Source organism: Sciurus vulgaris (assembly GCF_902686455.1).
Source record: "Sciurus vulgaris genome assembly, chromosome: 10".
NCBI lineage: Eukaryota > Metazoa > Chordata > Mammalia > Rodentia > Sciuridae > Sciurus > Sciurus vulgaris.
The window spans coordinates 128656696-128684214 of record NC_136470.1 but is presented as its reverse complement, the minus strand read 5'-3'; the positions used below and the strand labels follow the sequence as shown (position 1 = coordinate 128684214).

Below are 27519 nucleotides of genomic sequence, written 5' to 3'. Positions count from 1 at the left end.
ACTTAACCACGGAGCCACATCCCCAGCTTTTTATTCTGAGACAGGGTCTCACTAAGTTGCTTACAGCCTCACTAAGTTTTTGCATTCCTCCTGCCTAAGCCTCCTGAATTGCTGGGATTATAGGCGTGTGCCTCCATGCCCAGCTATTTATTTGCTTTTTAATTCAGTTATTGAATACCTTCTATGCTTTGGAGGGAAAAAAAATGATTGAGGCCTGGTGCCTACCCTCAAGGAACTCACTGTACTAAAGCAGTATTTGACACCTGATCATGATGTCCCCAGAGGAAGTCACTGGACCACAAAGACCTCTGGAGGACAGTAATGAGAATGCTGGGATGATGACCAGACCCCAGGGCATTAGTAGGAGCACTAGTTGAAGACTAGAAGCACATGCTTTCCCTACACATGGAGAAAGAAGCAGGGCGACCACCGTCCTTGCTTTGTTTTGTCTTGGTTTTAGCATAGAAATTTCTGTGTTCCAAGAAAGTCCTCAGTCATGGCAAAACAAGGACAGTTAGCCACCCTAGGAGGGAGAGACACTGACAAGCTTTCTTGGAGGAACTAGGGCATCAAGGTCTCTGGGCTCAATCCTGAAGCACCATTCATTTCTTTTTGACATGTGCCAGGGAATGGTGACCTTCACATACTTTCTGATCCAGCCCCAGGAACTCTAGCCAGGTTTCCCCAGCATGTGGGAGGCTGAGTTGTTGCCTTGGGCCTGCTGTAAGAGCACAGTGTAAGAAGCTACAGTAGTGGGGAAAGAACCTGGGAGAGTGACCAAGCTCAGAATCTGAGAAGCAGCAGCCAAAAGAAACGAAGGTTAAGGCCACCAGATCACAGTGGAGGTCATAGCAGCTGTTGCCTCTGACTCAAGAACCATAGACTGACTTGACCCACTAGCCAAGGGCCTTTGGGAGCCTTTGAGCCAGTGCCCTGCATACACCCTTCCCTAAGGACAGAGCAGGCTCAGAGGTGCAAGGCTCCAGAACAAAAAACAGGGAAGGAACAGTAAGTATCAGGCAACAGTCTGTCAGTTTAGGTAAACCTGCCTGGATTTTTATTGAGATCTTCACTTTTAGTTTACCTCACACTCAGCATGTGAGTTTACATGTAAAAATTTGCCTGTGAGAATCTTCTTGGAGCTGGACTCCTGTAATCCCAGTGGCTCCAGAGGCTGAGGTAGGTGGATCGCAAGTTCAAAGCCGGACTCAGCAAAAGTGAGGTGCTAAGCAACTCAGTGAGACCGTGTCTCTAAATAAACTACAAAATAGGGTTGGAGATGTGGCTCAGGGGACAAGTGCCCCTGAATTCAATCCCCAGTAACCACCCCTCCTCCCAAAAAAGAAGAATCTTCTTGGGCTGAACACGGTGGCACACATCTTTAATCCCAACTCACAGGAGGCTCAGGCATTGCCAGCCTCAGCAAATTAGGGAGGCCCTAGGTAATTTAGTGAGACCCTGTCTCAAACAATAAAAGGGCTAGGGATGTTGTTCAGTGTTTAAGTGCCTCTGAGTTCAATCCCTAGTGTCCAAAAAAAAAAAAAAAAAGAAAGAAAAAGAATTGGGATGACAACATTCAGCAGGGTCTCAAAGTTCAAGATCTGAAACAGTTTTTAAAATACCAGACTAAGTGGTTTTTAAGGTTCCTATTTTTGTATTTTATGATTCTTTGATAATACTTAAAAAATTGATTCAAATTTATAAAAAGGATCATGAAGGAAGAGTCAGGGTTCAAGAATCTCAAGGAAAAATCACTTTGAGAGATATGTCAAATATTAACATTGAATAGCAACAAAAGAGAAATAGAGAAAACTCTGTTACTGATGGGGAACTGCAATGGGTTTTTGTGTCAACTTGGCTAGGCTATTTGGGCAAACCATGTATGTATGAACCTGGTTGCTTGGTTAAACACCAGACTAGGGATTGCTGTAGAAGGTACTTTTTACATTTGATTAACATCTAAACCAGATGACTTTGAATAAGGCAATTACTCTCCATAATGTGGGAGAGCCTCATCCAGGCCTTAAAGGCAAAGACAAGTTTCCCAAAGAGGAAATTCTCAAAACTGCCATAAAGCAGTTTCCTAGTTCCCAGTCTGCTCTACAAAATTTCCAGAACTTGCCAGTACCCAGTCATCCGTCCCAACTCCTTCAAATCACTTTCTCCTACTCATTCTACTTTTCTGAAGAACTCTGACAAGTATAAGCCTCCTCAGTCCATTTATTTAAAATTACAATGCTGGGCATGTTGCATGCATATAACCCCTGAATAAAATAGTCAGCCCTGGTGAAGGCAGACCTTGGGACATTTGGAACAAATGAGTACTTTTGGCCTGGGGTAGGGTATAAAGAAAAAATAATACTCATGGGTGTATGTTCAAGCTTCAGGTGTTATGGCTAAAAATCAGTTTGGTCAAACTGGATGAAAGCAAACAGGTAAACAGGACCATTTGACCAAACCATGATTTGGTTCAGAATCAATATCCATCCTTTTCTTTCTTTCTTCTTCCTTTTTTTTTTTTTGGCGGTTCTGTGGATTCGACCTAGGCAGGGCCTCTCCACTGAGCTACATCCCCAGTCTTTCTTATTTTAAGACAGGGGCTAAGTTGCCCTGGCTGGCCTTGGACTTGCCATCCTCCTGACTCAGCCTCCGGAGTCACTGGGTTGCTGTTGCGCAGCCAGGCTTCTATCACTTTTTAATCCATACTTTTCACTATTCAACATTTTCACAAGAAGCACATATCCACGTTACTTTGATATTTTTACAAAAAGATAAGGAGCTTTTTCAGCTCTCGTTTTAGAGAGAGCTGGTGGCATTGGGGTGTGCGCAGCAGGCAATACCTCTCGCCTGGGGATCAGCACCGGCTCCCAGGCCAGGGCACTGGAGGCCGGTGAAGCCGACCCAGTCAGCAGAACCCTTTCTTGCCAAGTGCATGGAACAGCCCAGGCCCTGTGAGCAGAGATGAAAAGTAAAGAATGAAAAGCGGGGTGGTGGTGGCCTTCGTGAGGCTTCTGGATTCCAAAACCAAAACGAACCACCCCAGAACACCCAACCCCAAACCAACAGCGTTGGGGTGGAGCGAGACGGTGAAGGCAGCCGCCCGCGCTTTCTTCTTTCACACCAGGTGTCGCATTGTGTCGTATTTCACTTCAGCAGGTATATATTGCCGTGCATCCCACGGGCGAACCCGACCAGCTTTTCCGGGGAGAGGTGTCTTGGGGAACCCTCGAGTTTACTAACAACACTTCGGCCGAGTTTTAAATTCCCTTTCCCCTCACTTGGTTTTCCTCAATAATGACTCCCAAAATGTAACTAGGACCAGAAGACACCCAGGCGCTGCTGCCTGGGGGAGTGAAATCGTCACAACCGATGGCCAAGGCCGCACTACCTCGGCCCGCGTCCGAGGCCAACGCGGAGCGGAGCAGGAAAGCGAAGACGCCCTGCGCGACGGCGCGCCCGCTCACCTCCACGCTGCCCTCGCGGCCGCCCGGCGCGCAGCGTGACGTCACGGCGCCTGGGCGGGGCCGCGGCGGGGCGGGGCGCCCGCGGCCTCGCGGAGGGGGCGGGGCGGGGGCGGGGGCGGCGGCCCGGCGGGGCGCGCTCAGTCCCCGAGGTGCCGGCGTTTATAGCCCGCCCGCTGTGGAAGCGGCTGCGGCCGAGGGCGAGCGGTGTTGCGATGTCGGGGCTGCTCACTAGTCCCGAGCAGCGGCGCCCAGAGCAGAGCGCGCAGGAGCCGCCGCGCGCTCGCTTCGTGCTGGGGCTGGACGTGGGCAGCTCTGTGATCCGCTGCCACGTCTATGACCGGACGGCGCGGGTCTGCGGCTCCAGCGCGCAGAAGGTGACCGGGGGGCGGGCGTCGGGCGGGGGTGTGGGGCTCGCGGAACACGCGGGATCGGCTCCGGGTTGCGAGCGGGCGGGTCCGCCCCACCCAGCCTGGACGCGGCCACCTGCCGCCGGGGACCTGAGCGGCGCGCCGGCAGGGTCGCGCATTCCCTCCCGCTGGCTGCACCGCGGGCGCCCTTCCTGCCACGCCGGGCGCACGAGGGGCCGGGAGTGGGACCCGCGCCGCTCGCCGGCTCTGCCTCCTGGAAGTCCCCGCTCCGGCCTTACCAGGGTGGGACTCGAGGTGACTCGCTGGGCGGCACTGGGCAGGTTCCGTGTATCCAGCCAGAAGGTGGTTTGTGACTTGCTTGCGTTTTCTTGTGCTTCCTTGATAAACCTCCAGTTCAGTCTTTATTTACATGAGACATTTTCAGGTCTTGGTAGAATTTGTATTTATTGACTGTTTCTCGGTTGTCATCTTTATTAACTACTCCTGAAAGTGCTGGTTCCTCACATGAGCAGTTGGTTTCCATGGATATTGGAGCAATTTTGAAATTTGGGCAATTTTGAAAGCTGTGTTGTCATTACTTTTTTTTTTTTTTTCCAACTTTTAAAAAATTTTTAACCTTTATTTATTTATTTATTCATTTATATTTGGTGCTGAAAATCGAACCCATTGCTTCACCCACGCCAGGCAAGCGCTCTACCACTGAGCCACAACCCCAACCCTTCTTTCCACCTTTGAGAATTCATAAAAACATCTTTTTCTGGGTTGAGAAAGCTACCAAGTCATCGATTGGCTGTTAGCAAAGCTTTGAACTGTTGGTAATTCTGTGCAGCAACCAACAACTTGATATTCTTGTTTTCCTTTTAATGAAGTTTTGATTTCTACACAGTTGTCAATGCACCAGAAGTAATGTTTATTGTACATGCTGTTCTTATTTATTCTGTTCAATACCTGCATCTTTTTGTGTTAGAAATGGTAGGGAGCCATCAGTTTCCCAAACCATTTCCAGCAGTGTGGGACTCTTCCTTGTGTCCACCCTTCTTCCCACTCCCTTTGAGTGAGTTTTACCCCAGCAGTTGCCCAGGAGCTGGTTTACCTAGGAGGCAGGTAAAGTAAAGTGAGGGCTTTGAGAATTCGTTTTGAGGAAACATCAGACTTTCATTCAGGTTTCAGTACTAGGACAGGGAGCTGGGACTGCAGCAGCTCCCTGGTGTCTTCTCTGGCTAGCAGCTGTGGAGGAACATTGCCTGGTCCTCACCTATCTCTACCCCAATCTGAAAGGACAGATGAAAGACACTGTCCTTCAGTGGCTGTACTCCTTATTATGAGCCTTTTATCATAAACACTGTGATACTTTTACATTCTCCCTTACAATTGTAGACACAAAGTACTTTTGTTTTAAGCAGTGATTAAGAAAAAAAAAAAAAAAAAAGGAGTATTTGGATCCAAAAAGAGAAACTCATTAGAAAATGTGGTTTCACGGTTGCTGTATAATTAGTTTTTCAGAAATGAGGTTAAGAATCTCAAAGATGAATCAAGATTGCAGTGATTGACAGGAAGCTAGGATGGTTTGTTCATACTCTAAACTGTGGAGAAGGTGTCTGCAAAAATATTTAGTAAATGAAAATAGGAAAAATCCCTGCCCTCCAAGGATGAAGCACTGTTTTAGATGGTGTTTATAGCAATGCCTCTCCAAATACAGTAGGCTTCCAGTAGTTTTTAAGTGTGGATCTGGGACTGCCGGATTTGAAATAAGTAAAACTAAGTGTTTAGAAACTTGTGTAGCAATTTGGCAAAGTAATTTTATGTCTGTTGTCTCTAATAATGAAACACTTGGGATTTTATTTTGTGTGTCACTTTTTTCTAGGAACTTAATTTAATTGTATCTTAAAAATTATTGGCCCACAAGGCTTGGGGTGTAGCTTATTGTGAAGTGCTTGCCTAGCCTGTGCAGAGCCCTGTGTTCTATCCCCAGCATCGCAGAAAAATAAAAATACAAATACAAAAGCAGCGTCTGGTCCTTTATTGCAGGTAGCTTGAATTCTTTGGGAAGATCTTGTTGGTTCACATTGCATCTTAGCACCTGGTTTATTACTTCATGGACACAGAATAAATAAATGAATGCAGTTAATTAAAGTGTTAGGAATTCATGGATTCTATGACTTAGACAAAAACTTGATTGTATCTGTGTTCTCAGGTGAAAATCACATTTATGCTAATATGATGGAATAGTACTAAAAACCTAAAACCTGTTAGTAGGGATTTGATTCCTATTGCCAGATAGCTTGAAAAAGAAAAGGAAAACTGAAAAGAGCCCACTCTTTAGAGACATGAATAAGATAGTGTTGACCTTTTAGTGAAATCCCAGACATGAACACTTACATTAGGAAGTTTGTATTAGACCTCTTGGAAGATTTCACTTTTATTTCTTGTACAATCATTTTTTTTTAAATGTTGAACAACAGAGATGCACTTTTGACTTCTTCATTAGTTTTTGTTTTCACTCGTGCTGGGGAACAAACCCGGGACATGCATCTTACCTCTGAGCACATTGCCAGCCTGAGAATTTGTATATTTTTTAAAGAATATTTCTTCTAAGCTCTTAAATATTGTTAAATACTAGATAAAATCACACAGGTGAACATTTGATTCTGTTTTGAAAAATGTAGAAATTTATCTTGTTCTCCAGAGGAACATAATGCTGTTGTGAGAATCCATAAAAGATAATGATTGGAAGAACCTGTTCAGTACAGAAATTTCACACTACAGAGAACAGTGAAATCTTCAATACTGTGTACGCATGGTACCTTCTTGGAAAATAGACTGTGGTTGTCATTTTTACAATCAGAAGACATTTTCTTTTTAACTTTGATTATATTCTCCATCTGGTTTTGGTTTGGTCCTCCTTCTGTAGCAGGGCATATTTCACTCTTGTGACATGTTTGGGGACTGCTGTGATTTGAGTTCCCAAGGGTTTTCTGGGAGCTTGGCTCCTAGTGAGACACTGTTGGGAACTGGTGAAACTTTAAAGAAGTGAGACCTATTGGGGAGTCCTTAGGTCATTGAGGGTACTGTCCTCAGAGGAACCAAGGTTGTTCTTTTGGCTTTTGGGACCCTGTTTAATTCTGAAGAAGGGGTGTTACAAAAGAGCAAGACTGGCAGTTCCCTTCTCTCTGGCTTCCTGTCTTGCTCTATGTTCTTTTTCTTTTGGACAAGTCCTGCAGTGGTGCCATTGCCATCTGCCATGATTAATGCAGCCGTCATCAGAGCTGGGCCATCATCAGAGGCCAAATTGAGGGGACTGACAGATCTTGGGCTTTCAGCCTCCTAAACCGTGAGCTTGTTGGGCGTGGTGGTGCTCAGACCTAGTAATCCCAGCAACTGAGGGGACTGAGACAAGAGGATCACGAGTTCAGTGAATTCAATGGCAGTCTCCGCAACTTAGCGAGACCGTGTTTCAAAATAAAAAATAAAAAGGGCTGGGGAGGTCTGGGGTTGTGGTTCAGTGATAGAGCGCTTGTCGAGCATTGTGTGAGGCACTGGGTTCAATTCTCAGCACCACATAAAAATAAAATAATAAAATCAAGGTCAAAAAAAAGGTGGGGGCATGCTGGGGATATGGCTCAGTGGTAAGCTGTGTCTGGCTTCAGTCCCTAGTACAGCAAACAAAACAAAACTAAACTGAGCTGCATAAACTTCTTTTCCTTATGTATTACCCAACTTCAGTGATTTTGTTATAGCAATTGAAAATGGACCAATATAGAGGTGGTGTGAGCTGTCCAGGTTAGTGGAATTAGGGGAAGCGATCCGGTGGGTCTCTCTATCAAGTCTGAAGGATTGTTGCGGGAAGCAGTGATATCCACATTGGATTTTTTGGGGCGAGGAAGCGTTTGTTGTCGTTGAACCATTACAATCTATAGTCTGAAAACCCTTGGATAGAAAGGATAGAAATGTTGCGATGGAAGGAAAAGATTTCATTAAATCTGTTTCTGATGAGCTCACTGAAGAATAATAGGTTCTTTTTCCATAGCACCTCAAGTCACCCTTCTGTTCCCCACATTATTTCACTTTCCTTTTTCTTTACTTTGGGCACTTCTTAAATGTTAGAAATTTTCCTGAAATGGTGCTTTTGTTCATTTTTTCAGTACTGTGTCTTGCTCTAGCACTCAGCTGTATCTGGAATTTGTAATACAGAACTCCGGGTTCAGCCACTCCAGAGTAAATGTCTTGCCAGGTCAGGGAGAGGCAGTGATCTGGCTGAGGAAAATTGGGGATCCTCAAAAAGACTTTGAACCAGTTTTGTATACAACCCCATCTGGCAGCTCCGCATTCAGAGGAACCTCTTAATTTCTAGTGTTCCACTGTAAAATCTCAGTTCCTGGTTGATGGGCTGTCCCGTGATAATTTGGTTATATATGGATTCATTCATTTCCCCCCCAATTTCCCCCACACCACGGCCCTGGTCTTGCTTACCTGTTATTTGAGGAATATCTGTGAAGTCCTGGGCACTTCTGGATACTGGGGATGAAGAGCACGGAGGAGACATACTTCCTGCTCTGAGCGCTCACATTTGAGGTGTGGGGTTAGAGGTGATCTGACTGGACAGCCAAGCCCTGGTGAGGAGTCCGGGTTTCACTCTGGGGCAGTGGGGTCTGGGGAGTGCAGAGGTGCAGTATGCTCAGGAGGGAGAGGCGTGGGTGTTTTCTCCAGTGTGCTAAGCTTTGTACCACCTGCCCGCTCACTGTTCATATTTAAAATATTTGTTAAAATCTAGTTTGATGCTGTGTGCTTTCCTTTTCTGTTGGTCCTTGTGCCTTTGACCCTTCCCCCCTCCCCCAATATTGGGGATAGAACCCAGGTCCTTGGCACATGGCAGGCAAGTGCTCTACTACTGAGCTACAACATCCTTAGCTCTTTTTCATGACCCCTCCCCCCCCTTTTGGCATTACTGGGATGAATACAGGGACACTCTACCACTGAGCTATACCCCTGGCCTTTAAAAAATTTTTTTTTTTTTTTTAATTTTGCCGGGCATGATGATATGGGCCTGTAATCCCAGTAACTTGGGAGACTGAGGCAGGAGGATCACAAGTTCAAGGCCAGACTCAGCAATTTAATGGGGCCCTAAGCAACTTCTTGAGACTCTGTCTCAAAATAAAAATAAAGGACTGAAACTCAGTGGTAGAGTACCAAAAAAAGTAATTCTTTTTTAAAAATTTTGAGACAGGGTCTCGCTAAGTTGCTTAAACTGCAGACTTGTGATTCTCTTGCCTCAGACACCTGAGTTGTTGGGGATTACAGGTGTGCACCACTGTGCCCAGCTTAATGGTTTTCTTTTTGTGGAATTCTGAAAGGAATTGGGGATAAACATATGTATGTTCATGCCAGCAAATTGTCTTAAACCCACAGACTTAAAATTTTTATTCTATTTTTTAATTAACATAAAGTAAAATGAACTTGTTTTGGTATGTAGTTCTGTGGATTTTAGCACATGTATAGGAGTAACTCCAAAGCACCCTTCAGCTACCTCTTTGAGATGTAGTGTTTTTTTTTTTTTTTTTTTTTTTTTTTCTGCAGTACTGGGGATTGAACCCAGGGGTGCTCTCCATTAAGCTACCTCCCAGCCCTTTTTATTTTTGAGACAGGATCTTGCTTAATTGCCTGGGTTGGCTTTGAACTTGTGATTCCCCTACCCCCAGCCTCCTAATAGCTGGGATTACAGGTGTGCTCTGCATGGTTTGCTGTTTTGTCTTTTTAAGAATGTCATGTAAGTGGGATCATATAGTAGGTAGCCTTTTATGACTCTCTTTATTAAAAGATTTGTTTATGTTGTGAGTATTGATAGTTGGTTCTTTTTTATTTTTGAGTTGTTTTATTATATGGATGTACCACATTTATGCACCTGTGAAAGTACCTTTTGGATTGTTTGCAGTTTCTGGTGGTTATGACTAGAGCTGCTGTAAACATTTATATACGGATTTTAATGGGAACATAAGTTTTCATTTCTTTAGGGCAGATACTCAGGAGTGGGATTGTTGTCTTTTGGCAAGTGAAAGTTTAAAAAATTGCCAGACTTTTCCAGACTGGCTGTACCGCTCTGCATTCTCTTCAGCAGTGTAAAAGAGACATATTGTTCTCATATTCCATCAGTAGTTCTTATTGTTAGGTCCCCCCCCCCACATACACAGTTTTCCACAAGGAGTGGTAACTCATTGTGGTTTTAATTTGCATTTCCTTATTGGCTAATGATGTTGAATATCTTAATGTACATATTTGATATCCATATATTTTCTGTTTAGTGCTCAATCAGGTCTTTTAACCCATTTTTTAATAGGGTCGTTTGTTTACTGTGGAGTTTTGAGATTTCTTTATATATTCTGGGTGTAAGTCCTGGTGTTGGATATGTGACGTGTAGATATTTTCTACCATGCTGTTCTTTGTCATTTCATTTTCTTTCTTTATTTGCTTCAAGTTGTCTTTTCATTTTCTTTTTGTTTTTTAGGAATTTTTAAAATAACTTTATTTATTTATTATGTGTGGTGCTGAGGATTGAACCCAGTGCCTCACAAGTGCTAGGCAAATGCTCTACCACTGAGCCACAGCCCAGCCCTTCATTTTCTTAAAAGTTTTTCTCAGAGCAAATATTTTGAACTTTGATAAAGTCCATTTTGTTCTTTTCTTGTTTTTGTTTTATGAATTCTTACTGGTGTCCTAAGAATTCTTTGCTTAGCCCAAAGCATAAGGAGTTTCTCCTGTGTTCTATTTTAAACATTTTATAGTTTTATGTTTTACATTTAGATCTTGATCCATCTTGAATTAATTTTTGTGTAAATTTAGTGTAGGTTGAGTTTGATTTTTTTCTTTTGCATATGAATGTCCAGTTATTCAACATCACTTGTTGAACATCATTTTCTCCATTAAATTGTCTTCACTCTATTGTCAAATTCTAATTAGCCTTATTTGTTTGGGTCTATTTCTGGGCTCTGTTCTTTTCTGTTGATCTACTTGTCTATTTTATGCTAGTAGCACACGGTTTTGATCACTATAGCTTTATAGGAAGTCTTGCAGTTGGATAGTGTGATCTCTCTAAGTTTATTCTTTGTCAACATTGACAATTTTAGGTCTTTTGCCTTTACATATAAGTTTTAAAATATATATATGCAGGATGATTTTAAATAAATATTTATATATATAAATATATATGTACATAAATATATATATATATGTATACACACACGCACACACACATCCTACTGGGCTTTTGTTATAGAATTCTAAGATTTCTTTTCTCTTAGTACATTAAAAATATTTCGTGCATATAATGCATCTGACTGCTTTCAAACTTTTTTCCTCATTTTTGTTTTGTGCATTTTAATCATGTTGTATCTGAATGTGTAGTGCCTTAGACTTAGAGGCTTTTAAGCCTTTTGTGAACTTGAGAAGCTTTTATCACTGTTACTTCCCTGAGGTCGGTTTTCTCTCTACACTGAACCTTTCCTTTTCTTCTTCAGGGACACAATTAGACCTTCTGCAATTGTCCCACATGTCCTGTTCCTTTGTTTATTCTTTCCTACTCTTCTTCCTCGTGTTTGCATTAGATATTTATTATTGATCTGTCTTTAAGTATTGACTTTCTTTTGTTATCTCGATTCTGCTATTGACCCCTTTCTGTGAGTTTTTGATTTTTATCATATAAATATTTAATTTTTAAGTATTATGTTCAAAGATTGGGTCTTATGTAAATCTTATGAAAAATGCTAATGCTATTCTTTTTCTTAAATTTTTTTAGATGTTGATAGACCTTTATTTGTATTCTTTTATTTATGTGTGGATTTATGTGTGGTGCCTCACACATGCTGGGCAAGTGCTCCACCACTGAGCCACAACCCAGGCCCAGCCCATGCTTTTCTTTTAGCAGGCAGTTACTGGGCTCAGACTCAGTTCTGGTCAGCCTTCTATGCACTGTGCTTTCAGCGGTACTTGTGATTTCTAAATCTTGGTAAGACTTTTCAGATTTGCCTTGGGTGTATGCATAGCCTAGTGACTCAGGCAGTTGTCTGACCCTTAGTTCTATACACACACACACACACACACACACACACACATACATTTTAGTCCTAGATGGACCCAATACCTTTATTTTATTTTTACGTGGTGCTGAAGATCCAACCCAGGACTTCACATGTGCTAGGTGAGCGCTGTACACTGAGCCACAACCCCAGCTCCTGACCCTTAGTTCTGTTCTTAATATCTTTGAAATGCTGTTCAGAACTACATCTATGCAAGTACAGCTTCCACGTGAGCATAGGAGTTTGTTTACAACCTTCTATGGTGTTTTTCCCAAGCTCATTCCTCTCTGAGATTTTCCTGTATTTTTGTTTTGTTTTGGTTTGGCTTTTTTGTGGTCCTGGGAATTGAACCCAGGGTCTCAAACCTGCTAGGCAAGAGCCCTACCACTGTGGGCTATATCCCCACATGTTTAATATTTTTTATTCTGAGACAGGCTCTCACTAAATTGCCCAGGCTGACCTTGAACTTGGGATTCTCCTGCTTCAGCCTTCAGACTAGCTGGGAATATAGGCATTTGTACGACTACTAATTTTTTTTTATTCCCAGAGCCTCCCTTTTTGGTCTTTAGCCTGATATCTGGGTCTTCTGTTACCTCATTTTCCTGGGTGCATCTGAGGCTAGGCAGCAGGAGCCCAGAGAAAGAAAAAAGCCACAGGGGGGGTTTCCCTCCCCCTCTTGGGACTGCCTTCTCTGATTGGGAAGGAAGTTTTCCTTTCCCAGGTGTTGTGGGGCATCTACTGATAACCACTGTTACTGCTGCAGCCACACGGGCTAGCCTGGCGTGAAACAGGGAGGCCTGGGGGAAAAGGTGGCGGGAGAGCACTTTGTTGCCTCAGAGTGTTGCGTGGTTCCCCTTCTTCTTCTTTGAGCCCAAACTACAGAGCTTTTCCTGGAACCCAATTTTAGTTTTTAGGATGTTAGTTCAGGGGAAGTCAGAAAAATGGGAAATTCCTTTCCAGTCTAATAGTACTAAAAAAAAAAAGTGTATAAAAAGTGTATGGGGGCAGGGTTCTGGGGACCTGCCCTGGGCCTCCTGCACACTAGTGGTACCCAAGTTCTTGTCTAGTTCCCCAGTGTACCCCTACTGCATACTATTTAAGAGCGCACAAGCAGCTGCTTCAAGCATTCTCTCCAGGTTTGTATTTGTAAGCTGTAGGGACACTCTGTGAAGTATGCTTTTACTCTTTGTAGTCTAACCTGGAACTTGGTTCTTTTTAAATTTATTTTTTTAAGTTTTTAGAAGTCTGACTTTTGTCTTATTATAAAATACCTTTATTTTAGAAAACTTGAAAAATAAAGGTAAAGATAAAAGAAGCTGAAATCTTTGATAAACTATTTTGGTGTTGGCATATAGTCCTTTTTAATTTCATACATGTATTTTTTTCGGTTTTTTTGGGGGGTGCTGGGGATCAAATCTCCAGCCTTGTGTATGCTAAGTCTGCTCCCTACCCCTGAACTTTGCCCCCAATCCTCAATTTTAACAATAAAAATTACTAGATAAATAATGTTAATTATTTTAACCAGTAGTCCCAGTTACTATTAATTCAATCTTATTATTTTAACTAAATTTTCTGTTTTCTTAAATAGGTAGAAAATCTTTATCCTCAAATTGGCTGGGTTGAAATTGATCCTGACATTCTCTGGATTCAATTTGTTGCTGTAATAAAAGATGCTATCAAAGGTAATAGGATTAATAAAAATAGGTCTGTATGGTGTACTGTGTAATAAGAGTTTTCTTCAGTCTTCTGAGAATTCTTTGGGATTTTGTGGTTTTCTTAAGTTATAATATGCATGCAGTATATTATTAGGGGTCATAGTTTCCCTGGGTTTTTCAGGGGGAGATTTGTGGTTCAAAGCAAACCGCTTCAATAAGGAAAGGTATCAGTGACCATGTCCCCCAGTTGTCGCTTTTCAGCTGTAATATAAGTGAATGTTTACCTTTCTCCATCCTGCTTGTACCTAGGACTGACTTGATTTCCTGATGTTATAGAATACTAGAGGGTTATAAACAAAGTTACCATGTACTGTTCCTATTCTCCTGAGTTCACAACTGAGTTACCTTCTTTTTAAAGTAAGTTTTGGTCCTGTTTTTCCCGTGTGGTCAGTTGATGCAATGTGGTCTTCGAAACAGAGCTGTGGTCTTAAAATCTTAGCTCTTTAAGAATGTTCTCAGTACAACCGTGCTCAATAACATTGCAGAAGATGACTTGTAGATTGTGGAAGGTATTTTATTTCATTTGTGGCCTCCCTATTATTTTAATTTGTAATATTTCAAAACTTAATGAGTTGCAAGAATAAGGGGTGGGGAGCTGGCTTATGGTAGAGCATGCTTAACGTGCATGAGGCCCTGGGTTTCTTCCCCAACACAGTAAAGAAACAAAATACAAACAAAAATGTTGGAAGAATACTACAGCAGACATGGTATACCCTTCTCCCAGATTTAAACATATTTTGCCTTGTTTACAGTTTTCCATGAAATATTTTTTTCTGAGCTATTTGAGGATTATTTGTGGTGTAATCTGTCACACCTGAACATTACAGCATTATCTCCAAAAAAAGCAGTGTCTTCCTGCAGATGCACAGTGCAGTTATCACACTTAGGAAATCAGTAAATACATTACTACAGTATTGAACATTAATACTGCCCTCTAGTATTTTAGTATTCAGTCTGCAATATTCTCTTATTTCAGTAAAAAAAGTAATGATAACTGTGTCTAGAATCCAAAGATTAGGCTTTGCAAGTAGCTGTTAGTCTGGTTAGTCTTCTTTAATCAGGAATAGGCTCTTAATGACATTGACAGTTTCAAAAGCACAGGCCAGTTTAGCCTGCTGCCCCTCGTTGCGGGGGTTGTCTGATTATTTTCTCAAGGTGAGATTCAGGTCGAATCTTTTTATAAAGAATACTATGCACGGGGTGGGTGATGCATTTTCCTCAGAGCTCAAATTGAAGTTGGCCCAAATTTTCCCAGTGGGCTACACTGATTTTAAAAGAATGTCACAGGTGCACGCTTTTAATCCTAGTGACTTGGGAGCCTGGACAGAAGGATTGCAAGTTCAGGGACAACCTCGGCAATTTAGCAGGGCCCTATGCAAATTAGTGAGACCCTGCCTGAAAAAAAAAAAAAAAAAAAAAACTGGAATGTGACACAGTGATAAAGCTCCCCTGGGTAAAGCTCCCTCTCCTTAAAAATGTGTGTGTGTGTGTGTGTGTGTGTGTGTGTGTGTGTGTGTGTTTGGTATTACTATATTTTAGGAAATTTGGATTGTAAAAATTCATGTTTTTATTTACATCCTTAATGTCTGTATTGAAAATATATTCTCAGCTTCAATAATTTTTTACCTTTTTTGCCATCAACTACCCTCTGTTGTGAATGATCACTTCCTAGGTTAAAATTCAATTTTTTGGTGTTATCAGGAAGAAAATACAACCTGAGTTACTTTAAGTAGTATTTGTCTTTTTCTAACATTTAAAGCTATTTGGTGAGGATATGATCATTTTTCCTTTTAAATAAAAAAAAAAAAACCCTACAAAATCATCTAGGTAGTGCTTTATTTATTAGTTCTAATTGTTTTGTCAAAGTGCTAAACCCAGATGATTTTCTTAAAGATCATATTGAATAATTTATTTTCTGTACTGTGATATGGTCCAGTAAAACTTCACAGGCTTTTCAACATGTGTTTCACTGTTTCTCACTTGCAGCTGCAGGAGCACAGATGAACCAGATTGTTGGTCTTGGTATATCAACACAGAGAGCCACATTCATTACGTGGAACAGGTGAGCGCTTTGTGTGATAAGCACTGTATTGTGGGTTTGCGCTTCAGTGGTAAGCAGCTATGAAACCTGTTTGGGGAGTTTGGGTGAGCTCAGAGTAGTTTTGCTTGGTTTAGGGAGATGGGAGTGGGCTTACAGGCACGTCACTTGGGTTTTACTTATATAAAATAACAATAAAGAGTCTCTTGTCATAAAATTCTCCTCTTTTTGGATAAGTCAGCATTCCAACAAGGGTGGATTGAAGATCTAAATCTAAATCTCCAGGACCTTATACCTGGAGAGAGTCAGGGGATTTAACAATCTTTCTTTTTTGTTGTTCAGGGGCTTAAACCCAGGGGCACTTAACCACTTAATCACATCCCTCTCCAGCCCTTTTTCTTTTTCTTTTTTCTTTTTTTTTCTTTTTGGTGCTGGGGATTGATTATTTTTCATTTTGACACAGGGTCTGGATAAATTGCTTGGGGCCTTGCTAAGTTGTTGAGGCTGGCCTCAAACTTGCAATCCTTCTGCCTCAGTCTCCCAAATTGCTGGGGTTATAGGCATGTACCACCGCACCTGGCAACTTAACGAATTCCAGCACCACAATGTTATGCTTGGTTTATATTTTCAGACTACTCCTCATTTAATATGTAGATGTCTAAAGCGTCTGAGGCATATGCAGATTAGACACAATTATGGTATTTAATAGCAACCGTAGAGTGGACACCTACAATATTTCAAGTTTCATTATCTTTATAGTAAACCTGCTATTTGGGTATTGTGTCTGTTTTTCATAGAGAAAGAAAGTGAAACTTAGAAAAATAAGGAGATTGTTCAAAGTTATCAGTAAATGCAGCCAAGATTCCAGATTATCTTTTTGGTTTAGTTTTTTTGCTTTTTGTTTTATTTTATTTTTGCAGTGCTGGAGATGTAACCCAGGGCTTCACACCTGCTAGCCAGGTGCTCCCACCATCAGGCCACACCCCCAGCCCAGCATGTGTGGGTTTTTTTTTTTTTTTTGAGGGGGGTTCGGGTTGGGTACGAAGGATTGAACTATGGGTTACTTAGCCACTGAGCCACATCCCCACCCCTTTTTGTTTTTTATTTTGAGACTCCCTCACTAAATTTTTGTTTTGTTTTGTTTTTTTTGCTGTGCTGGGGATTTGAAACCAGGGCCTTGAGGCAAGCTTTCTACCAACTGAGCTATATCCCCTGCCCACTAAATTGTTTAAGTCCTCCCTAAGTTGCTGAGCTGGTCTTGAACTTGTGATCCTCTTGCCTCAGGCACCCAAGTTGTTGGGTGCACCACTGTGCCCTGCTCAGCATGAGTTTTTTAAAGGGAGAAAAAAACACCGCTGTAAAATTTGTCTTTGTAACAAAGCACTAGACTTTAAAGTACATGTTGAACTCCCATGGGAAATATAAGTAGGAGGAGGGAAATTTCTGTGAATCTGAAAAATATAAATGGGATAAATTTGTAAGAATTTACTGCCCGGTGGGGTGGCGCACACCTGTAATCCCAGTGGCTTGGGAGGCTGAGACAGGAGGATCATGAGTTCAAAGCCAGCCTCAGCAAAAGCAAGGTGCTAAAGCAACTCAATGAGACCCTGTCTCTAAATAAGATACAAAAAATAGGAGTGGGGATGTGGCTTAGTGGTCGAGTGTCCCTGAGTTCAATCCCCAGTACCCTCTTCCCCCAAAAAATAATTTACTTCTGCCCTGTGTTACTGGGATCTGATCCATTGCTGCTGTACCACTGAGCTACACCCCTGACCCTTTTGATTTTTTACTTTGAGACAGGGTCTTGCAAAGTTGCTGAGGCTGATCTTGAATTTGGGTCCTCCAGCCTCAGCCTCCTGAGTAGCTGGGATAACAGGTGGGAGAGTACAGGGCAGCACCTAGCTCAGACCTGGTTTTTGATTTAGTGTTAGGCAAGAAGAAGAAATTTGAATTTAGCAATATTTCTGGCCTTAACATTTTGGAGAGTATGATAAGAATTATAGAGAATACAGGAATAGGAACAGGCTGGGTTTTGGGAGAGTAGGTTAAAGAGAAGATGATAAAGTGTTTGGTTTTTGTTGTCTGAATGTGGAGATATGCCAGAGGTGTCTGGAACATTGGTCTCATTAGGGTGAGGTGCAGCAGATCTCCACATAGGTACTCTTTAAAAAACATTTTTTTTATTTGTTGATGAGTCTTTGTTTAATTTATTTGTATGTGGTGCTGACAATCAAACCCAGTGCCTCATGTGTGCTAGGCAAGTGCTCTACCACTGAGCCACAACCCCAGCCCCACGTAGGTACTCTTTGTTTTGGGGCACAGCGTGTCTGAGATTGATACCTTCATCTGCAGTCCCCTGTGCCTTGAGCATGGTGAGTCTTTAATAGTAACGTATCATCAGATGAAGGGATGAATGAATTCAAGTTATCTGTGTGGATTTAATCAATGGCACTGAGGAGGTTTTGGGCCAGGCAGTTTTTTCTTGTGGAAACTGTTCCATGGCATGCAGATGTTTGGCTACTTTCCTGGTCTCTGTGAGATGCAAGTAGCACCCCCACTCCCATCCCATTGTGACAATCACAGATGTCTCCAGACATGCAAAATCTCCCTCAATTGAGAACTGCTGGTGTATGTGAAGTCTAGACAAGTGGATTTATTCTCTTAGAGTTACATGGGGCTGGGGATGTAGCTCAGTTCACAGAGTGCTTGCCTGTCAGGCACGAGGTCCTGGGTTCAATCCCCAGCCTCACCAGAAGAAAAAAGAATTATATGAAGAGCAGCAGTCTGAGGATTTGGACCACGACTCTTTCCCTCCAAATTGAAAGGAAATCAGGGAAGAAAAAGCTGGCAAAGCAGAATCAAAGCCATTCTGAGGAGGGGATGATAGGGACATGGAGAGAGTGCTTTTGTTAGGACCAGGTACCATCTCATTCATGACAGGAAGGCCAAAACATTAGGAAGCACAATTGTCAGGCAGCAGTAAGACCATCCATACTTTATTTTTAGAAGAAATATAAGAGTCAGATTCTGAGACAGTTCATTTTCTTTATTGATATTGTTGTTTTTTTGCAGAGGGAAAAGTTTTCTTCCTAGATCAATTATGTGAGTTTCTTTCCTTGGCTTTTTTTTTTTTTTCCTCTCTTTTTAAAATATTTGTAGTCCTCTGAGTTTTAGAGACACTCTTTGCTTGTAGAAAACTGGAATGCAGATTTTTTTTAAGAAACTTGCAATACACCTTTCTTCTTTTACCCTAAAATAATAAAGACTTACTCTGCCCATTGGGCCTGTGTGAGCCACCTTGTCGCGTGGTGCTGGCGGGTCCAGAAGCTCCTGCAGACAGCAGAGGCAGCACGGGAGTGGGCACCGCTCAGCCAACTCGAAGTACTCCTTGTTCCTCTGTGAGAGAAGCGGAGACTGCACCCTCTGAAACTGTCTTTTGTTTGCTCCAGTCCCAGCCAGTGCCTCCTCCCCCCTCATTGTTTTGTCCTTTCCTGTGACTAGGATACATCCCTGTCCTTATGGCCATGCACACACTACTTCCATATGCTTGCTGTCAGGAAGTGTAAAACTTTGAACTTTCTGTTTTTCTCCTTGTTTTTATCCCCCTCTCAGAGACTGGGGAACTCAATGTTAATTTTTTTTTTTTCAGTCCTTGAGTTTTCTTCATATTCTTTAGGTTAAAGTTTTTTTTTCAATATAATCAATGGTGTGATTTTCTAAAGCTGACTCTCTAAAATAACTCTGGGGCTGGGGCTATAGCTCAGTTTGTAGAGTGCTTTTCTGTCAAGCACAGGCCCTGTGTTCAATCCCCAGCACCGTAAAATAAAATAAAGATTAAATAAATAAATAAAATAACTTGGGCTGGATATCTCCTCCATTTTGATTTTTTAGAAATTTCTTTTGTTTTACAAAATCTTGAGCTGTTTGTTTCTTAAGTCATTGTGTCTCTCAGGGAGACTTCTGCTAACTAATCTCGGATCAGGGTGTGTGCCAATCAGTAACATAAACTGTGAGTCACAGGGGCTGGAACCCTCCGTAACTGCTGGGAGGTTCCCAGGGAGGAACTTGCCGCTGCTGAACTGAACACAGAGATGAGTGAGAACGCCAGCCCTCAAGGGCTGTACGGTCTCCTCGTACACGTTTTGATCTGTGTTCCTGCCACACGAAATGCATCTTTTATTGTAGTGTTTAATATTTATGTTAATGACTCTTGCCACTTATTTATGATACAAACTATTTAAAGACCACAGAATGGTGTAATGTGTTAGAAGGGCTTAAGACAGTTCCTTTACAACATTGCCATTTATGCTTTCCATTTCTCCTTTTTTTGTTGGTAGAAATAAAATTAAGCCAGATGATGCTATGTGAATACTGGAGTATGTGCTGCCCCGTGAGGTCAGTTTTCTGTATTTTCTTGTACCATGTTATGAATTAGTAGTATCACTTCCACATGGTGATTTTCCCCTGCTTTGTTCTTCGGCACACTGACCTCGCAGTCCCTAACACTACTCCAGGATGGTGGAACATGTAACAGCACCTTTTTTCAAGGATATTCACCTTCCTGCTGGGTGTGTTGGTGAACACCTGTAATCCCAGCAACTCAGAGTTCAAGGCAGTAGGATTGCACGTTCAGAGCCAGCCTCAGCAACTTAGTAAGGCCCTGAGCAACTTAGCAAGATCCTGTCTCAAAATAAAAAATAATAAAACGGGCTGGGGATGTGGCTCAGTGGTTAAGCACCTCTGGGTTCAACTCCAGTACCAAAAAAAGAATATTCACCTTCGTAGTTAATTCCTAAGCATCTTTCAGAGCTCAGTTCCCTTGTCACTTCACAAAGAAGCCTTTCTCGACCCCCAGACCAGGCAGGATCTCTCTGTTAAATATACTTATAGCACCTCGAACTTCTATTCCATGACATTCATTCCTGTCCTATGTAAGCGGTTGAGTGATTCTTTGTTTGAATTCTCTAGTAGAAAGTATGTTCATCAGAGCAAAGATACACTGTCTCTGTTCACAGCTCTGTCCCCAGCAACAGTCGCAGATTACTTTATAAATATTTGCTGAAATCATTGAGAATGTGACCATGAATGTGGACTGCTTAAGTAGAGTGGGGAGTAGCAGCCTTGGAAATGCAACGTGGAAAGTTACACAGGAGGGGACCTGGAGAGGGTAGAAAGCAAGCCTGAGTTTAATACTGAAGGTCAGTGGATGCCAGGGCGGGGGCGTGACCAGATGTGTTCCCTCCGCAGCACTGCAGCTCACAGGTTAGTGGATACCACTGGCTGATTTGTAGGGCCCTTTTAAGGAAAAAGGATTTTTTCACTATTTCTTCCTTTCTTTTTTTTTTCCTCTATTGGGGATTAAACTTACAGGTACACTATCACTGAACTACACCCCCAGCCTTTTAATTTTTTTTTTTTCTTTGAGACATCCTCTCACTTAGTTGCCCAGATTGGCCTCAAACTTGGGATCCTCCCCTTCTGCCTCAGCCTCCCCAGTAGCTGGGGCTATAGGTGTGTGCCATGGTGCCCAGATTCTTCTGTATTTTTTAGTGCTGTACTTTCATTGTGGTATCGATCCAGGGTTTGCTGAGTTTCTGGGGTGTTCATTTTCTAAATGTTTAAGTTTGTTTTGCAGGACTAGGAGCTGACCCAGGGCCTCGCACATGCTAAGGAAGCACTCTCCCACTGAGCTACATCCTCCGCCCTTTCCCTTTGCTGATAGGGTCTCACTGTGTTGCCCAGGCTGCCTTTACCTTGTGTTCCTTCTGCTTAAGTGGCTGGTATTACAGAAGCATGGTACCACACACAGTTTGAATTTCTGTTTATTAGAGAAATTTTGGTGATTGTATTAGTTTCCTGAAGCCTAGGCCAGTTGTACAGTTGAAAGGTGCAGAAATAGGCTCAGGTGATATTTTAGATCCTCTGTAGGTCAGAAGTTTTTATTTGATTATATATATCAGGGTAAGTACAAGGAAGGGGAAAGGCATTGTCTTTGTTTTCTTTTAAAGAAGCAGTTGAGCATGGTGGCACAAGCTTCTTATCCCAGCTCTCAGGAGACTGAAGTAGGAGGATTGCAAGTTCAGGGCCAACATGGGCAACTTAGTAAGACTGTGTCTCATAAACTAAAAAAAGGTGGGTGCAGTGGTGCACTCCTATAATCCCAGCGGCTCGGGAGGCTGAGGCAGGAGGATCGAGACTTCAAAGCCAACCTTAGCAAAAATGAGGCACTAAGCAACTCAGTAAGACCCTGTCTCTAAATAAATTCAAAATAGGGCTGGGGATGTGGCTCAGTGGTGAAGTGCCCCTGAGTCCCCAGTACCATCAAACAAACATTATTTCCTTCTTTTTTAGGAAAACAGGAAAGCATTTTCACAACTTCATTAGTTGGCAAGACTTAAGAGCAATTGAACTTGTAAAATCCTGGAATAATTCTCTTGTAATGAAGGTAACTTTTTCTTATCTTATGTGATTTGGATGTTACTGGTTTTTCTTATAACTATCCCTTAACTGTAGACTTAGTTATATAACTTCCTTCATTTGTTGTGTTAGGATATTAAGAGTACACAAACACAGTTCCTCACACCAGTAAAATTTTAAAATAGTCACCCACAATTATATGTGGTAGACTTAAGTACTTAACAGCTTGCACCTTGGGAAGTCTTGAGGAGATTGGGAGTGGACCACAGTTTCATATGCTAGTGAGAATTTGTGTTTCTGCTCTTGAGAAATGGAAAAGATACAAGGTAGAATGAAATGTCCAATTTCATCATCTTTGTAATAAGGGGGAGAATGGATGCCGAGATAGATAACTGGCAGACTGCCACAAGCTCCTTACTTTATACCTGGTACGTAGTAGGCCATCAGTCAGTGACAGAGCTGTAGACACTGCAGTGACAGAGCATCAGCACTAACTCTGTTGTATTTCTCTGAAATCTCCTTCCTCACTGTGAGGTTACTGAGTCAAAGTTTTGGTTAAGGCTGTTTTCTATCTCCTCAAATGTCATAAGACCTGCGGTGTTCAATGTTCCAGTTAATATTCTGTATTGATTATTTTAAGATTTCTAATGCCTCACTCTTAAATGCCTTCTCAGCTACTATGCTGGTACCCGAGAGTGCTTATATTATGTATATATATGTGTGTATATTTTTTACATATGTGTATTTAAATGCACCTTGTCATAATAATTTGTGAGACTGAATATTGAGAGTTTCTGTGTATAGGAAAGATAGAGTGGTTAAGGGAGTTGAAAGTGATTTTAAGGAAATGTCTTGAACCCTGGACTGTATAATTTAAAATAAAACCATTTTAGGCTGAGGATGCACCTCAGTTGTAGAGTGCCTTCTGAATATGTGTGAAGCCCTGAGGTCCATCCTGGTACTGCAAAAAATTAAATAATAAATAGATAACATTTTTATTTGTAATTTTATGCCTTAATGTATAATTTTTTTTGATTACTGGGGATTGATGAACCAGTAGTATTTTTTTTTTTTTTGGTACCAGGGGTTGTACCCAGGGGCACTTAACCATTGAGCCACATCCCCAGCCCTTTTTTTTGTATTTTATTTAGAGACAGGGTCTCACTGAGGTGCTTAGGCCTCACTCAGTTGCTGAGGCTGGCTTTGAACTTGTGATCCTGCCTCATCCTCCCGAGCCGCTGGAGGACAGGTGCGCACTGTTCTTGCAGCTCTCGAGCCCTTTCTCACCGCAAGACCCTCATGTATTGCAGGGAGTTTGTTCTGCTGTCATGTCTGGATCCTTCTTGCTCTTCAGGGACCAGCCCACGTGTCAGCCCCCTGGGAACCCTTTTCTGCCCTCTACCCCGTCCTTCACATTTTCCTTCACAGAACTTACTGTTTCAGAACATCTCCTCCCACATTTGTCAGCTCCTTGTGATGACACGTATCTTTTAAATTGAAATTTTAATTAACATGATCGTAGATTCAGATGCTGTTATGTGAAAAAATGCAGAAGTCCCGTGTATACTTTTCACTTTCTGCTAATGGTAACATTTTGTGAAGGTATAGTATGCCATAGTCAGAATATTGACATTATTGTCATCCATAGAGCTTATTCAAATTTCTCCAGTTCTACTCCTAGCCATTTGTGTGTGTGTATGTTACATTCTATATAGTTTTCTATCTGCACAGGTTTCTTTTTTTTTTTTTTAATATATTAATTTACCAAATATTTATTGAACGCTTACTATGTACCAGCAATTACTTCTATTGTTATTTCTCATTTAGAAATGACATTTACATTGACATTTACTTTCAGTAAAATATATATATTTATAAGCATAAAATATTTAGAAAGTTTTCATAGGGTTTTTTTTTTTTTTTGCAAATAAGGTATTAATTTCCTCACGTATGAATTACCCTGTGGTAGGTCTTGAGAACGTAAACCACATTTCTCTTAACAGTTATGAATGGTTTGCTCTGTTCTGGAAAAATAAATGCCAAGTTACAAATAACCAAGCATTTGCACAGGTTTCTTGTATCCACTGCTCTATGAGACACTGAACAGGCTGGGCCTGGCCTATAATCCCAAGGACTCAGTAGGCTGAGGCAGGAGGATTGCAAGTTCAACACTAGCCTCCGCAACTTAGAAAAAAAAATCTCAAACTAGGAAAATAAAAAGGACTGGGGTTGTAGCTATTCAATGACAAAGTGTACCTGGTTTCAGTCCCTAGTACCACCGCCCCTGCAAAAAAAAAAAAAAGCCCAAAAACCCGAACAGTTCCATCACTGCAATGATCTCTCTCTCTCTCTCTGTGTCTCTCTTTTTTCTCTAGGGTACTGGGGACTGAACACAGGGCTTTTTTTTTTTTTTGGCGGTGCTGGGGATCAAACCCAGGGCCTTGTGCTTGTAAGGCAAGCACTCTACCGATTGAGCTATCTCTCTAGCCCTGAACTATCTCTCCAGCCCGAACACAAGGCATTTAACCACTGAGCCACATCCCCAGTCCGTTTTTATTTTTTATTTTGAGATAGGGTCTCGCTGAGTTGCTTAGGGCTTTACTAAGTTGCTGAGGCTGGCTTTGAACTCCTGATCCTCCTCCCTCAGCCTCCCCAGTGCTGGGATTACAGACATGTTCCACAGCGTCTGGCTACAGTGATCTCTTTCTCTTTCTCTCTCTTTCTCTTTCTCTTTCTCTCTTTTTAAAGAATTTAACCTTTCTTTTTTTATTTATTTGTTTTTTATGTGGTGCTGAGGATTGAACCCAGTGCCTCACCTGTGCTAGGCAAGCGCTCTACCACTGAGCTACAACCCCAGCCCCTACAATGATCTTTTGTGTTGCTTATTTACAACTGTGATCTACCTCTTCTCTACGTCCTCCCCACCCTCTCCCATCTTTATCTCTTGGCAACCACTAATCAGTCCTCTATTTAAAAAATGTTTTTTTTATTTCAAAAATGTTCTGTACATGGAATCATACATTTTTTTCTAATAAAACCCTTTGGAATTTGCTTTTTTCACTTAGTGTCATTCCCTGGAGGTCTGTGCAAGTTGGTGTATTAGCAGTTCATTCCTTTTCATTGCTACAGTGTATTTGGTGGTACACTCACCTCTTGAAGGACATCTGTGCTGACTCCAGTGTTTTGCCTATAAATAAAGCTGTTATGAGCATTCTTTGTATAGGAGTTCATGTAAACAAAACCTTATCACAAGACACAATTGGTGGCTTATTTGCTACTTGTATGTTTTACTTTGGAAGAAACTGCCCAACCCATTTCCAAGAGTGATTTTTATCATTTACATTACCATCAGTAATTTATGAGTTTTAAGACACATTTTTTTTTTTTCTTTTTTTGGTATGGGCATCAAACCCAGGGGTGCTTTACCCCTGACATACATTCCCAGCCCTTTTTATTTTTTATTTTGAGACAGAGTCTGCTAAGTTGCTTAGGGCCTTGCTAAATTGCTGAGGCTGGTCTTGGGCTTAGATCCTGCTTCAGCCTCCTGGGTCACTGGATTGTAGGTATGCCTGGCCATATTTTTTTTTCACATTTTAACATGTTTGAAATTGGGATACCTTTCTTTGTGGCATATAATTGCTCATTTTACAATCTGTCTTCTGAGTCTATCTAACCTGTTGGTTTGAATACTTATTTGTCCCTCTTCTCACTACAGTGGCAATTTTCACAGTGCTGGCAGGGATTCTGTCTGTCTCATTCATTTTGTTCTTTCAAGGCCTAACACAATAAAGGTTAAATAGAGGGGACCCAACAATTACTTGTTACATGTGAATGGAGGTGTTCCTTGTTCATGTGTTGACTCAAAGTACAGGGGTTGGAGCTCTTAATACTTTGTGTTCACACCCCCAAGGCATCAGCATTTAACAGAAGATCCTCAAAGTATCCTCAATCTAATTTTTAATAATAAAGGACAGTGTGGCCGGGCTGGTGGCTCACTCCCATAATCCCAGCTGCTTGGGAGACTGGGACAAGAGGATGACAAATTTGAGGCCAGCCTGGGCAACTTTTGAGACCTCGTCTCAGAGTAATATTCAAAAAAGAACTGGGACAGGGCCGGGCTGTGGCTCAGTGGAAGAGCACTTGCCTAACGTGTGTGAGGCACTGGGTTCGATCCTTGACACTGCATACAAAAATAAGAAAATACAATAAAGGCATGCTGTCCATCTACAACCATAAAAACAAAAACAAAAACAAAATCTGGGGTGTAGCTCAGTGGTAGAGTACTTACCTACATGAGAGGGGCCCTGAATTCCATCCAGTATGCTTATGGATAAAGGACTTATTTCAGGTTGAATCATTTCTTGAAATATAACAGAAGGATTATGGGCTGTCACTTGAAGTATTTTAAATACTTACACTTAAAATAGTTTTTTTAAGCTTTTAATAAGATCTTAGATCATTAGACAAGTATAGATAGTATTAAATCAAATCAAATATCCCAAATAGTAATTCCTTAAAATATAGAGAAATTTCCTTCTGAGGTAGTAATAACTTGATTTCTGATAGAAAAAAAAGAAAGAGCTACTTAAGAGTTCTTGATGAGATTCAGTTTTCTCAGGGTTTTGATTCACAGAGGCAACTTGAAGCTAAAATACAGGATTTTGGATATTGTGAAAATATTTGGAATAAGAGTCTTCAAAATCAAAGATTAGTCAACAGTTTAATGTAGATTGTTACAATTTGAAAAGAAGTGAATTAATGCTGCCCCATACAAAATAAGATAGTCTTATCTGAGAGACAGACTTACAATAAAATTTAAATGTACCTAAGCCTAATGAAATAAGAATTCTGCAAATTCCCTAGACTCATTTCCTTCACTAGATTCTAGCGAAGGCTCTATTCCTTCATGTCCATACTAAAACTAGGTAGAAAGGTAGAAAGAGTTGTTGGCTTTTGTATGGATTTTTCTTATTTGTTGATTTATTTAGTTATTTAGTTAGTTATTAGAGATGGAGTCTCACTTTGTTGCCTAAGCTGGCCTCAAACTCCTGGGCTCAAGTGATCTGTCTCAGCTTCCCAAGTAGCTGGGATTGAAGGTGTGCACCACCATGCCAAGCTCTGTTCCTGATTTTCTTGAGTGCTGAGAACAACTTCCTAAGTCGTTACGTGATGCGTTTGTTATTGGGTTTGTTGGCATGTGAAGAGAATTGATAAGGAAACGTCAAATATTGTTAAATGTGTTTTCCTAGAATTCCTTTCTTTTCAATAGCTCTTGCACACTTCCTGCCGAGTGCTGCACTTTTTTACTAGAAGTAAGCGACTCCTGGCAGCCAGCCGGTTCACTTTCACCACCCAACAGGCTTCTATGCGACTAGCCTGGATTTTACAGAACCTGACTGAGGTAAGAAAAAGATTTTGTGTGTAGAAATGAGATAAAGACTGGGGAGGAGA

At 41.6% G+C, this 27519-nt stretch overlaps 1 protein-coding gene across 1 annotated transcript in view; it reads left to right on the top strand.

Annotated features, from left to right (window-relative positions):
• Positions 1-3599: 3599 nt before the first annotated feature.
• The window catches only part of GK5 (glycerol kinase 5), a 67043-nt gene continuing 43123 nt past the window's right edge, over positions 3600-27519 (top strand). Inside the window, exons 1-5 of the mRNA XM_079101090.1 lie at positions 3600-3838; positions 13487-13580; positions 15600-15675; positions 22003-22096; positions 27338-27469. Of these exons, the coding sequence (XP_078957216.1) occupies positions 3677-3838; positions 13487-13580; positions 15600-15675; positions 22003-22096; positions 27338-27469 (558 nt within the window). The 5' untranslated portion in view covers positions 3600-3676. The remainder of the gene's footprint in view (positions 3839-13486; positions 13581-15599; positions 15676-22002; positions 22097-27337; positions 27470-27519) is intronic.